Source organism: Mastigoproctus giganteus, chromosome 12 (genome assembly GCF_048544385.1).
Source record: "Mastigoproctus giganteus isolate SK-2022 chromosome 12, ASM4854438v1, whole genome shotgun sequence".
Lineage (NCBI taxonomy): Eukaryota > Metazoa > Arthropoda > Arachnida > Uropygi > Thelyphonidae > Mastigoproctus > Mastigoproctus giganteus.
Window position 1 is genome coordinate 119,750,695 of NC_143586.1, and position 14,243 is coordinate 119,764,937.

The 14,243-nt window shown below is 43.3% G+C and overlaps 1 protein-coding gene across 5 annotated transcripts in view; it reads left to right on the forward strand.

The window, feature by feature from the left end:
• LOC150077364 (UDP-N-acetylglucosamine transporter-like) overlaps positions 1-14,243 on the forward strand; it is a 392,219-nt gene that overhangs the window by 206,367 nt on the left and 171,609 nt on the right. Inside the window, exon 6 of one of the 5 annotated variants that reach the window (XM_090386784.1) lies at positions 11,208-11,230. The exons of the other annotated variants lie outside the window; for them this stretch is intronic. Within the exon in view, the coding sequence (XP_090242910.1) occupies positions 11,208-11,230 (23 nt within the window). The remainder of the gene's footprint in view (positions 1-11,207; positions 11,231-14,243) is intronic. 5 annotated transcript variants of the gene reach the window in all.

Here is a 14,243-nt window from a genome sequence, read left to right on the forward strand (position 1 = left end):
ATGTATCCCGAATTCACAAAGGGCGATCGAAGGGTGACATGAGTAATTACAGACCAGTTAGTTTAACTTCTGTTCAGGGTAAAATAATGGAATCACTGGTTAAAGATGCATTGCAGGGTCATCTAGACAAGACTGCAGCAATAATTCAGACACAGCATGGGTTTGTTAAGGGAAATCATAATATCCTATCAAATTTGTCTTGTCTGACAAATTTGATAGGATATTATGATATGGTTACAAAGGAACTGGATGCAAAAAATAATTTTGATATCATATATTTGGATTTCAGGAAAGCTTTTGACACTGTTGTGCAAGGAAGACTATTGTACAAATTGGAGGAGAATGGTATTAAGAGTAAGTTGCTATAATGGATAAAAGGATGGCTGAGTGGGGAAGACAGAGGGTGGTAATTAATGGGTGCTGCTCTTCATGGACTAATGTTATTAGCGGAGTCCCAAAGGGCTTGGTGTTGGGTACTCTGATGTTTTGTATATTTATCAATAATATTCATGAAGGTATATCAGGCTTAATGTCAAAGTTTTCAGATGTTACAAAGGTTGGCACGTTTGTTAATGACAGTAATGGCAGTGTGCTACTGCAACAGGATCTAGATAATTTGGGCAGATGGGCTAAGAAGTGGCAAATGAAGTTTAGCCTTGACAAATGCAAAGTACTGCATATGGGTAGAAATAAATCCAGAGAAATGTACCAACTGCATGGTACTACACTTAAAGTGGTAGAAAATTAAAAATACCTGGGAGTAATTGTGCAGTCAGATATGAAGTTTTCTGAGCAATGCAGACAGGCTGCCAGGGCAGGTCATGGGGTTTTGTCAATTATATATAGGAATTTTGCTAGCAGGAAAAAGGAGGTGATTGTCCCTCTGTATAAGGGAATGGTCAGGCCACACTTTGAGTACTGCATACAGGTCTGGAGGCCTCATTTTAGGGAGGATGTAGATCGCTTGAGCGTGTACAGAGAAGGGCAACAAGATTGGTGAGGGGGAATGAAGGGATCCTCTTACCAAGAGAGGCTTAAGTTCTGCAAATTGCAGTGGCTGGAGACTAGGCACCTGCGAGTATTCTGATTAAGGTGTATAAGGTCTTGAATGGGTTGAGCAATTCTGAATTCTGATGGGATCCTTCCACTTGTTCAGATTACGAACCTAAGGGGGCATAAATTCAAATTAAGAAAGGACAGATGTAGAATATATGTGCGGAAATTTGCCTTTAGCCAGTGGGTGGTTAATTGCTGGAACAAACTTCCATCTGTTGTTGTGGAAGTTGATAGGGTGAATAAATTTAAGGAGGAACTGGACAGGCATTTGGAGGGAATGGTGTGATTTTTTCTTTTTTTGGCTGATGCTGCATAAGCTCATACACTTGCTTTCTTGCATCACATGCCACTACTACTACTACAAGATACCATGAGCTACTCTTGCAGCCCATCTGCACTACTAAGAGAATTTCATATCTGCCTGCACAATTACCTCCAGGTCTTTTTCATTCTCTACCACTGTCAGTGTAGTACCACAGAGTTGATACATTGCTCTGGGGTTATTGTTCCCATATGTAGTACTTTACATTTGTCAATGTTAAACTTCATTTGCCACCTCTCAGCCCAACTGCTCAACCTTTCCGAATCCTGTTGCAGCAGTATAACATCTTCTTCTTCTTCTTCTTCTTTGGTCCTTAGCTGGCAGCTGGGGGAAGCGGTTGGCCACGCAACCAGTATGCTGCTGTAGGTGCCGCAGTGTTTCGGACTTGCTCTGTGATGTTCTTCCATACCTTACGATCAATGGCGTCAGTCCTGGCCTGGTTAAGGTCGAGACGTCGGCTCTTCAAGTCATTTTCCACTTGCTTGGCCCACGTTTTCCTAGGCGCGGTCCGTTGGATGCTCCATTGGGTGGGTCGTTGTCTCCAAAGGAGTCTGGATGGTATTCTGTTCGTGCCCATTCTACATACGTGGCCAAACCATCTAAGCCTTCGCTTCTGGATTTGGTCGGCAATGGTTGGTTGCTGTTGGCATCTGGCGCGGATGGTATCATTAGTGATGCGGTCGCGAAGAGAGATGCCCAAGATCTGCTGCAGGCATCGCATTTGGAATACCTCAAGTTTGTTCAAATCTAACTTGAGACAAATCCATGTTTCCGATCCGTAAAGAAGAATGGGCAGAATCAAAGTCCGGAAGAGTCGGATTTTAGTCTTTGTGGAAATGTTGGTCCTCTTCCACAGACACCATTTGAGCGAGGCGAACACAGTGGCCGCCTGTCCAATTCTGCTGTGGATTTCCATGGTGGATGCAACTTTCTTCTCCTGGACCAGCGACCCAAGGTATTTAAAGTCCTACACTTGCTCGATCTGGACGCCTTCGAGATAGATGGTGGCTTGCGACCCATCTGTTGTCAGGGCCTTTGTCTTACCAGCATTGATCTTCAAACCGTATGGCCGGGCAATGCGGGCAATGTCGTAGAGGATATCCGTGGCTTCAGCGTCGTTACTGGCAAGGATAGCACTATCATCAGCAAACATCAGGTCAGTCACATAGTGATCCTTGTCATATTGTATGCCCTGTCTGTTTCTGAATGCTTGCCCCATAATGGCGTCGACCACGATGTTGATAAGCAACGGGGAGGCTACATCCCCTTGGCGGACTCCAGTTTGGATGGTAAATTCCTCAGATAAATCGTTCTGGATGCGCACCTGGCTGGTTAAACTGTTGTATGCAGTTTGGAGGAGTGTGATGACTTTTCGAGGTACAGGTTCAACCTCTAGTAGTTTCAATAAGGCATGCCGGTGGACACAGTCGAAAGCAGACTTAAAGTCAATGAAAACAATGACGGTTCGCTGTCCACACCGGATCCTCTCCTCCATCAGCTGACGAATGGCAAAGATTTGATCACAGCATCCTCCCCAGGGTCTAAATCCTGCCTGTTCTTCTCGACTGGTTTGCTCGCGATGTTTTTGCAGTCTTGGATGATCTTCATAAAGACCTTTCCGATGATGGAAAGGAGGCTGATGCCACGGTAGTTTTTGCAGTCCCGGATAGCATTAGCATTAGTAGAGGCATTTGATGCAAGAAAGCAAGCTTATGCAGCATCAGCCAAAAAAAAAAAAAAAACCACTTCCACTTCACCCCTCTGTTCGTTCAAAATACCTGTCCAGCTGAGCCTTAAACTTATTTAGGCTATCAACCTCCACCACAAGGGATGGCAGTCTGTTCCACCAACCATCCACCTGCTGGCTAAAGGCAAATTTCCGCACGTCTATCCTACATCTGTCTTTCCTCAATTTGAATTTATGCCCTCTCAGGTGATTTTTCTGAGCTAGAGGAAGAATCCCATCAGCATTGAGCATGCTTAAACCATTCAAGGCTTTATACACCTCTATCAGATCACCTCGCTGGTGCCTAGTCTCCAGACACTGTAATTTGCAAAAATTAAGCCTTTCTTCGTAAGAGCACCCCTTTGTTCCATTCACTAATCTTGTTGCCCTTCTCTGTACTCGTTCCAGCAGCTCTACATCCTTCTTGAAATGAAGCCTTCAGACCTGTATACAGTACTCTAGGAGTGGCCTGACCATTGCCTTATACAATGGAATAATCACCTCCTTATCCCTGCTGGAAAAATTCCTGTATATCATTGACAATACTCCATGAGCTACTCTTGCAGCCCGTCTTCACTGCTCAGAGAACTTCATATCTGCCAGCACAACCACCCGGTTATCACCTTTCTTGTGGATCGGTACGATAATGGCTTTCCTCCATGTTAGCGGAATTTGTTCAGTGCACCAGATGGTTTTGAGGAGCGAGTGTAGTCGGCGAAGCAGTACATCTCCCCCGGCTTTGATCGCTTCTGTGGTGACTTGGTCCACTCCTGGTGCCCTGCCATTCTTCAGGGATTGTATGGCTGCTTTCACTTCTTCTACTGTAGGCTCAACATCGACCATGGAGACCTCAGGGGGGTCGATCGAGAGGATCGTGATGTCCCTGAGGTGGGTCGTGATTATACAAAGCTTTGAAGAATTCACTCCTCCGTTGCAGGCGTTCGGATGGTGATCGCACGAAGGTCCCATCAGTATTCTTGATGTTGTCACTAATCAATTTGGCCTTTCCACTCAGACATCTGAGGGTGCGGTAGAGAGTGCGGTACTCGTTCTTGGATGCCGCCACTTCAAGATCGTCTGCCACTTTGTTCCAGTATGCTTCTATTTCTGCTGTCATTCTTTGTCGGACTTCTCGGTTTAGCTGCCGGTACCGTTCAAAGTCGACCAACTTAGCCTGTTTCCGTTTGTCCACGAGGTCGAGGCACTCGTCTGATATCCATGGTTGCATTCGACGTCGGGCAGGTGGACATAGGGGCTTGGCACATTCCAGGATGGCATCAAAGATCTGCTTTTCTTCTTCATTTATATCCTCGGGCACGGCCACCATCTCGAAGCGGTTGGATAGGGTGATCTGATATGCCTGTTTGTTGGCAGCATTTATTAGCTGCCTCCAGTCCAGCTTGGCTGACCGAGATGATCTTTTTGCATGCCGTAATTTGAGCTGCACCTTAGCCCGGATGAGGTAGTGATCAGATCCGCAATCAGGTCCCCTCATGGCACGAACGTCCATGAGTGATGAGCGAAATTTGGCATTGATCAAAATGTAGTCCAGGATTGCTGAGTCCTTGCCAGATGGATTTCGCCATGTAAGTTGATGTTTTTGAGGGTGCTGGAAATGGCTGTTTCCAATGATCAGGTTGTTAGATGCAGCAAAGGACAACAAACGTAGTCCGTTGTCATTGATCTTCCCATGGCCAAACTTGCCCATTGTTGTTTCCCAACCAGATCTGCCCACGCCAATGTGGGCATTAAAGTCCCCTGCGAGGATAATCACTTCTGTCTGCGGAATTGAATCCAGCGTATGTTGGAGCTGGTTGTAGAAGTCATTCTTGGTCGGGTCCAGGCTAGTCTCAGTTGGCGCATAGGCGGAGATAATATGGGTCTTGATGGTGCCCTTGACAGTAAGGACTGCCAGGCGTCCGATATTGGTTGGAAAGCGATCACACTACTGGTGGCCTGAGCATCGACCATAAAGCCAACTCCTGCTTCTCGTTTCTCACCACCAGAGTAGAATAGCATAACCGCTTCGTTAGGTGCTGGTTGTTGGATGATCATCGTTCCAGACCCGGTGAGCCTTAATTCGGATAATGCCGCGATTGATATCTTGCACCTAAGTAGTTCTTGGGCAATGATTTCCTTTTGTCCAACGTGGTGCCCCGTTCGAACATTCCATTCGCCAATGTTAATTGTCCTTTTCGGCGTAGTAAGCTTATTGCTGTGGCCAGTGATCCACTTCACACCAGCACCCTGGGTCCCCAGTGCTGGCGCATCGGCTACCCCGGATGCGGTAACATTGTTATAAGAGCTTGTTCTGGGGCCAGTGGTCCACTTCACAAAAGTACCCTGGGTCCCCAGTGCTGGCGCATCGGCTACCCCGGATGCGGTAACATTGTTGTAAGAGCTTGTTCCGAATTTCATGCGGTTTCTTGCCTAGTTTCCCCGGTTTCCCGGTTCTGGTAACTTCGGCAGGATGACCACCCTCCTCCTTTCGCAGCCAGGCTTGGGACCGTCCACGGCGGAGCATAACATCAGTAGTGTCCTTAACAACCCTGCCAACCTTTGTATCATCTGAAAACTTGGACATTAAACTTGATATACCATCATCAATATCATTTATAAATACAGAAAACAATATGTACCCAACACCGAACCCTGAGGGACTCCACTAATAACATTAGTCCACGATGAGCAGTGTCCATTGATTACCACTCTCTGTCTTCTCCCACTCAACCACCCCTTTATCCATAGCAGCAATTTGCCTCCAATGCCACACTGCTTCACTTTGTGCAGCAGGCTTCCATGTGCAACAGTATCAAAAACCTTTCTAAGATCCAAGTATATAATATCAATGTTATTCCCTGCATCCAGTTCTTTTGTGACTGCATCATAGTATCCAATCAAATTGGTCAGGCAAGACTTTTCCTTAACAAAACAATGTTGTGTCTGAGCTATAACTGAAGTCTTGTCTAGACGATTCTGCAGTGCTTCTTTAACCAGTGCCTTCATTAATTTTTCTGGAACAGAAGTTAAACTCACAGGTCTATAATTACTTGTGTCAGCCTTTGATCTGCATTGTGAATTGGTGTCACATTTGCACATCTCCAGTCTGTGGGTACCTCCCCTGAGTCCAAGGAAGCTCTCATAATTATGGCTAAGGGTTTGCTTCCTTCTTTTGCTGCTTTCTTTAATATAACTGGATAGATCCATCCACCCCAGGTGCCTTTCTTGTGTTTATCTTTAACAATTTTTCCTGCACTTTACTCTCAGTTATTACGTGATTATTTAGCTTACTGCAAGAGTTGAATACACCTTTGGCATTCCCCTCGCTGAATAACTCCTCATGTGTGTATGTCGATGCAAAATATTTATTTAGTTTGTTAGCTCCCTGAGCAGGATCATCAACAGTTGAACCTTCGATATCAAGTGGACCAATCTGATTCATCCCCTTCCTTCTAGAGTTTACATAAGTAAGAGAACTCTTTGTTGTATTTCTTTGCATCCCTTGCCAAAGACTTCTCGTAATCTGCCTTCGCCTGCCTAACCTCCTTTGTAACTTGGTTACAGATCAACTTGTATGTATCATAGGCTTCTGTGTCACGTGTTAATTTGTATGTATTCCATGCATTTTTCTTCTCTGCCATATTTCTCATTAGTTCATCTAACATCCATTTAGGCCTAAACCTTGAACAATATTTCTTAGTTGGTATGTAAAGCCTAGCTTCCAAGATAAGTTCTTTGAATGCTTCCCATTTTGAATTTGCTGTTGGTAACATCATCAGTTGGTCCCACTGTATAGAATTTAATCTCAGTCCATCGTAGTCAACTTTACGAAAGCAATAACCCTTCCCTTTACCACTAATGGTAGTTACCTCTTTGAGTAAATCCCACTTCAGCACACTGTGATCAATTCCACCTAGTGGTTCATTTATCTGCAGATTCTTAATGCATGAAGAATCACTACTGATAATCAAATAAAGAGTATTACTCCCCCTAGTTGCCTCCCAAACATGCTGATGTAGAAAACAATCATCCAATAAATCCACAAAAGCCTTTCTAGTGTGTGAGTGACCAGCCCACAAATTCCAGTCAATATCTGGGAAATTAAAATCCCCCATTATAAGACTCTACTGTCTTATAATGGCCCACTCTATTTCCCTGTACAGTTTCTTATGATACTCATCAGAGTCGTTAGGCCTAAAGCACACTACTACTTTCAATTTTGATCTCCCAATACTTATGTCACACGAAACTGACTCGACACAGCACTGTCCAGCAATGTCAACTGGCTTCACTTCCTTGGATTTATTCCCTACAATGAGAAAAATACTTGAGAAAAGTGTGAAAAGGAAGTGTGCTGGTGAAGATACTACAGATTCAGAGAGAAAAAGAAAAGAAATATCGATAGACTGTCAAAAATTCTTACCGGAGAAAACTTGTAGCGGCATCATACTAGTGTTTATGGCCAAAGTCAAAACGGCTTCTGGGGTTTCCCCAATAAAGCCAGTCCGCCTCTGTCAATAGAGGGAAAAAAACAAAATTATTATGAAATGCTTTGAGCAAAATGAAAGAACACGTGATATTACGCGTATCGCTAAATAACTATTATATTTAGGCCCAGAGCATCAAAGCATATCATAATATCTTATTTCTGTTAATTGCATGTGTTTCATGGTCAGTTTGTCCATTTTGCTGCACAAAACCCCAGTTTCTCGGGGTTGAACCTTTCTATCTCAGCCATAGAATGAAAATAGCCCATTAACCTCGCGGAGTGAAAAAAGCCCGTTCCTCTCATCATTGATGGGATTCAAATCACACAAGTGATTATTCTGAGTAAGAGGAAGAATCCCATCAGCATTGAGAATGCTCAAACCATTCAAGGCTTTATACACCTCAATCAGATTGCCTCGCAGGTGCCTATTCTCTAGACACTGTAATTTGCAAAACTTAAACCTTTCTTCGTAAGAGCAACCCATTGTTCCATTCACTAATCTTGTTGCCCTTCTCTGTACACATTCCAACATATCTACATCCTTCTTAAAATGAGGCCTCTAGACCTGTATACAGTACTCAAGATATGGTCTGACCATTTCCTTATACAAAGGGATAATTACCCCCTTATCCCTGCTAGAAAAATTCCTATATATCTTTGACAAAACACCATGACATACTCTTGCAACCTGTCTGCACTACTCAGAAAACTTCATATCTGCCTGCACAATTACCCCAGTGTCCTTTTCATTCTCTACCACTGTCAGTGTGGTACTAATTGCCAGAGTAATTTGTTGTGATAATTGCCAGTGTAACTGCCAGAGCAATTTTTTGTGATACAGGATACAACCGGCTAGCATCCACGTGGCAAGGTATGGGCAATGTCGTGCCCCACTTGGGGCCTGGCGGCCAATAAGCCAGACAAACAATGGGCACAACATATCACTGCACAGACACGGCCCACATACTTTAAAGTCTCTGGCTTGACAGTCTACTGTCCTCAATACAGTGAAACACAAGCGGAGATGGGAGAAATCCCAGGTGCCGTCTGACATGAACATACCTTATGTCAGTGTGGTACCACAGAGTTCATATATTACTCTGAGATTACTGCTTCCCATATGTAGTACTTTACATTTGCCACCTCTCAGCCCATCTGCTTAACTTTTCTAGATCCTGTTGCAGCAGTGTACTGTCATTAGTGTCATTAACAACCCTTCCAACCTTCGTATCATCTGCAAACTTCGACATTAAGCTTGATATAACTTCGACATTAAGCTTGATATACCATCACCATCATTTATAAATACAGAAAACAACAATGGATCCAACACCGAACCCTGATGGACTCCACTTATAACATTAGTCCATGAAGAGCAGTGTCCATTGATTACCACTCTCTGTCTTCTCCCCCTCAACCATCCCTTTATCCATAGCAGCAACCTGCCTCCAATGCCACACTGCTCGAATTTGTACAGCAATCTTCCATGTGCAACAGTATAAAAGGCTTTTCTAAGAACTATGATATTAAAGTTATAGTAGTAGTAGTAGTAGTGGCATGTGATGCAAGAATGCAAGTGTATGAGCTTATGCAGCATCAGCCAAAAAAAAAAAAAAATCACACCATTCCCTCCAAATGCCTGTCCAGGGCCTCCTTAAATTTATTTACCCTATCAACTTCACAATCACAGATGGAAGTTTGTTCCAGCAATTAACCACCCGCCGGCTAAAGGCAAATTTCCGCACATCTGTTCTACATCTGTCTTTTCTTAATTTGAATTTATACCCCCTTAGGTTCGTAATCTGAACACGTGGAAGGATCCCATCAGAATTCAGCATGCTCAACCCATTCAAGGCCTTATACACCTCAATCAGATCACTGTGCAGTTGCCTAGTCTCCAGCCACTGCAATTTGCAGAACTTAAGCCTCTCTTGGTAAGAGGATCCCTTCATTCCCTTCACCAATCTTGTTGCCCTTCTCTGTACACGCTCAAGCAAATCTACATCCCTCCTAAAATGAGGCCTCCAGACCTGTATGCAGTACTCAAGGCGTGGCCTGACCATTGCCTTATATAGAGGGACAATCACCTTCTTTTCCCTGCTAGCAAAATTCCTATGTAGCATTGACAAAACCCCATGACCTGCCCTGGCAGCCTGTCTGCATTGCTCAGGAACCTTCATATCTGACTGCACAATTACTCCCAGGTCTTTTTCATTTTCTACCACCATAAGTGTAGTACCACACAGTTGGTACGTTTCTCTGGGGTTACTTCTACCCATATGCAGTACTTTGCATTTGTCAAGGTTAAACTTCAGTTGCCACTTCTTAGCCCATCTGCCCAAATTATCTAATTCCTGTTGCAGTAGCACACTGCCATTACTGTCATTAATAGATGTATCATCTGCAAACTCCGTGGGTGGGATGTGTTAGCTGGCAGTGAGAAACCCATCTGGCGAGAGGGTGGGAGAGACACACACATTTATTTCATTTATAATCTGCATTCTCACTTACTTGCATTTTTTTTTGCAGGCCAGGGGAGAATGCAGTGATAGTGTTTACGTGGTTAGTAAATGTTTGTTAGTACAGTATATGTAAAGTAATGTAAGTTATTTTTAACGTTGTATTCTTTTGGCCACTTATTCCCATTCACTCTCTCTCTTCTTTCCCTCATGCTAGGTCACTCTTTCTTCCACCAAAACTGCCATTTATTCCCTTTTACCATAATTCCTAGTTCACTCAGTGCCCATCCTATACATTCTATCTTTCATTTTCATTCATTCATTCTTCTTTCATTCTACATTGGATCCTCTTGCTACTAGCTTACTGATATTTTTCAGTTAATCTGCTTCCCTGGCTGCCTGTGCATCTCCCTCCCCTGCATGATTACTTATTTGGTGTGGGGCCCTAGGTTCCTACACATGGCACGGTAGTCCTGGGGAGTTTTGTTATATCAGGTTTCTGTCGGTGTGCAGAATACTTCTGTCCTAACAGTTTTTAAGTCATCGTCTGGGCGTGGTGGGGAACTTGGGCAATTTTACTGTTGATTATTGTCTAATTGCTGGGAGGCTGAATTGCCATTCTTTGGATTGCTCTGCGCATTTCAAATACTTTCTGTGTGAAAGATGTAAAAGCTTTATAATTTTGCTCTTCTATGATGAACAGATGTTCTTCTGCCCTGGGAAGGGGACCAATCTGTGCTATGTGCTATTAGCTCTGTTCTGGGGATGTCATATATTATACATTCATATAGAATGTGTGCCCAGCCTTCACTTTCACCACAGGTGCAGTTTAGGTCATCGGTCAGGCCTAAGGAGGTTAGTTTCACCTTTAGGGTGCCGTGACCTGTCAATATAAATGTTGTAAAAAGTCCAGGAGCATACCACTTAGGTGGCTCTGGGCTAACCATTGACACCCGTGGCAGAAACCGTTTGGTAACCAGACCTCTGGTTTCCTGCTCCCACTTTGTTTGCTATAGCCCATGGAGCTTTTAGGCTATTCTTTTTCTTTCATGATTGAAGGTGTTGGTTGTGTCAAGGGCTATCCCCAGAAATTCTGTGGGTATGCCCTTTTTAAATCTATAATATAAGCCTCTTTTTTGCTACTTCGAGGTAAAGTGGGAGAGTTCCAGCCAGCAACTGTAGTGCAGGAGTGCTTACTGTGCAACATGCTCTGGTAATAGTGAGTAGTATTGTCCTTTGTATTGATTCTAATTTATTCCTATTTCTTACTATGGCTGAGCGGATGAACCACATCCGCTCAGCTCCATAGGTGATAACAGGTAGGAACATTGTACGGTATATGACCGCCAGGGTCTTTCTTTTGAGCCCCCAGTCTGCTCGACTGATCCTGGCAATCATACGTGCATAATTTCTCACTTTCTTCGCCAAGTAGATCAAATGGAGGTAAAAAGTTAATTTTGAATCAAAGACCACTCCAAGATATTTTAGTTCTGTTACCGTTTTTATAGTGGTTGTGCTAATTTTGATTTGTGGATGTCTGCTTATGTCCAAATTGCCTTTTAGAAGTATTTGTTTGGTTTTTTCAGGCAATATTTTGAGCATGTGCATTTGTGCTCACTCCTGCAGCTGCAACAGGGTGGCGTTTGCTCTTTTCTCTACAACCACTCGTGAGTTACCCTTTACAAGGAAAATCATGTCATCTGCAAAGGCCAGGCTTTCCATGGGGCCCAGATCCAAGGCCAGAAATTTGTCTAGAACAATGTTCCAAAAGAAAGGGCCAAGGATTGAACCCTGCAGGCAGCCTTTATTCACAGGGCGTGTCAATTCCTGGAACCTTGTGCATATTGAGACACTTCTGTCTGTAAGGTAGCTGTTTATTACCTTACAGAGGTTTTGTGGGGCATTTGTCTGGTGAAGTCTCCTAAGGACACTGGGCCACCAGAGTGAGTCAAATGCCCCAGCAAAGTCAATGGAGATTGCCAGCATATATTTCTCCTCTGTGTTTTTAACTGTTGTCAGTAGGTGGTGCATGTCATCCTCCGTGGAATTGCCCTGCTTAAAACCGTACTGATTGTTGGAATGCAAACCTGCTTCTGTGTAATATTGAGCTAATCTGCTATATATTAGTCTTTCATATATTTTCTCTAGTACAGGGAGTAGGGCTATTGGTCTATATGATTTGGGATTTTTCAGGGATTTTGAGAATTAACCTTAACACAGTTTCCATATTTTTGGGAATATACCTTTTGTCATACAGTTATTATATAGTGCTATTAATTTATCTGGTGCTATTTCTGCTAATTTTTTGATAATCTCAACCTCTAAGAGGTCAAAACCTGGGCATTTATTGTTTTTGGTTTTAGATAGTGCTATTTCTAAGTCTTGTATGGTGAACGGAGGTTCAATATTGGCATTGTCATATTCGGTGTTTTCTTTTATAATGTTTAGTTGGTGGGGGAATGATTCCTAGTTTCAGTCTGAATGATACTGTCTAGGATGTTATTTACAGAATCCACCCAACACAGGGTTGGGGTTCCATCTGGTTTGACAGTAGTTTCTAAGACATCTCCTCTTGGCAGCTTGTTGGTCACTATTCTGAAGACAACTTCCCAGGTGTTATTGTTTTCAGTAGTTCCCACCAGTGCCTCCAGCATTCCCTTTTCTTGTCTCTTATGAAGGCTATATACTCATTCCTGAGAGTTCTATAAGAATCTCTTAGTGCATCTACCTAATTTTGTGGCCAAGATGTTCTGGCTCTTTGGAAATGTCTCCTCGCCTGGTGTACCCTAATTCTGAGTATAGTCAGTTCGGGGCACCACCAGGGTTTTTTCCGTGGGATAGACAGGGTTGCCGTTTTTGTTAAAATGTTTGTCATAGTCAGTGTTTGCTCGTCTGGGCTGCAGTTGCCTGATCTAGACCACTCATTTTCCTGTTTTTGCAGCTCAACTGCTGTACGTTCTGCAAAAATCTGCCAGTTTGCTTTTTTAAGGTTATACCTTTTGATATTCCAACACGGAGTGTTGGGTTGTTTGTAATTCTGAGTATAGTGTTTAGTTTGAAGGAAATGGCTCTTAATAGGTATTAAACTTTTATTAGTAGCATCCACGATTAATTCCTTGAATGCTTCCCATTTAGAATTTACTGCTGGTAACATCATCAGTTGATCCCACTGTACAGAATTTAAAAACTATTTGAGACCACTGTACTCACCTTTACGAAAGCAAAAACCCTTTCCTTTACCCCTGACGGTACTAATTGGTTAAAGAAAGTTAAAAAGAAGGTTAAAAAGAAGTTAAACTGGTTAAAAAGAAGTTAAACTAACAGGTCTGTAATTACCTGTCTCCCCCTTTGATCCTCCTTTGTGGATTGGGGGCGCCTCCGTAGCCAGGTGGGATGAAGCAACAGTGCGTAGCACACGCTTCTTGATTAGACCGGGGTTCGAGCCCGTCACCACCAAATACAGAGAATGCGGAAAGGTCAGGGAATGACCACCGCATATTCCCGGAGCAATATGGCCTTAGTTGCTAATGCTCCTAAAAACCAAATAACAACAACATTTGTGGATTGGGGTCACATTTGCACATCTCCAGTCCATGGGTACCTCCCCTGAGTCCAGGGAAGCTCTCATAAATATGGCCAAGGGTTTGCTTACTTCCTTTACCGCCTCTTTTAATAATATAATTGGATAGCTTAGCATTAGCATTAGTAGAGGCATATGATGCAAGAAAGCAAGCTTATGAAGCATCAGCAAAAAAAAAAAAAAAAAAAACCACTCCCATTTCACTCCTCCTTTCGTTCGAAATACCTGCCCAGCTGAGCCTTAAGTTTATTTAGGCTATCAACTTCCACAATCAGGAATGGAAGTCTGTTCCACCAACCAACTACCCGCTGGCTAAAGGCAAACTTCCGCACATCTATCCTACATCTGTCTTTCCTCAATTTGAATTTATGCTTTCTAAGGTAATTATTCTGAGCAAGAGGAAGAATACCATCAGCATTGAACATGCTCAAACCATTCAAGGCTTTATACACCTCTATCAGATCACCTCGCCAGTGCCTAGTCTCCAGACACTGTAATTCGCAAAACTTAAGCCTTTTTTCATAAGAGCACCCCTTTGTTCCATTCACTAATCTTGTTGCCCTTCTCTGTACTCGTTCCAGCAGTTCCACATCTTTCTTCAAATGAGGCCT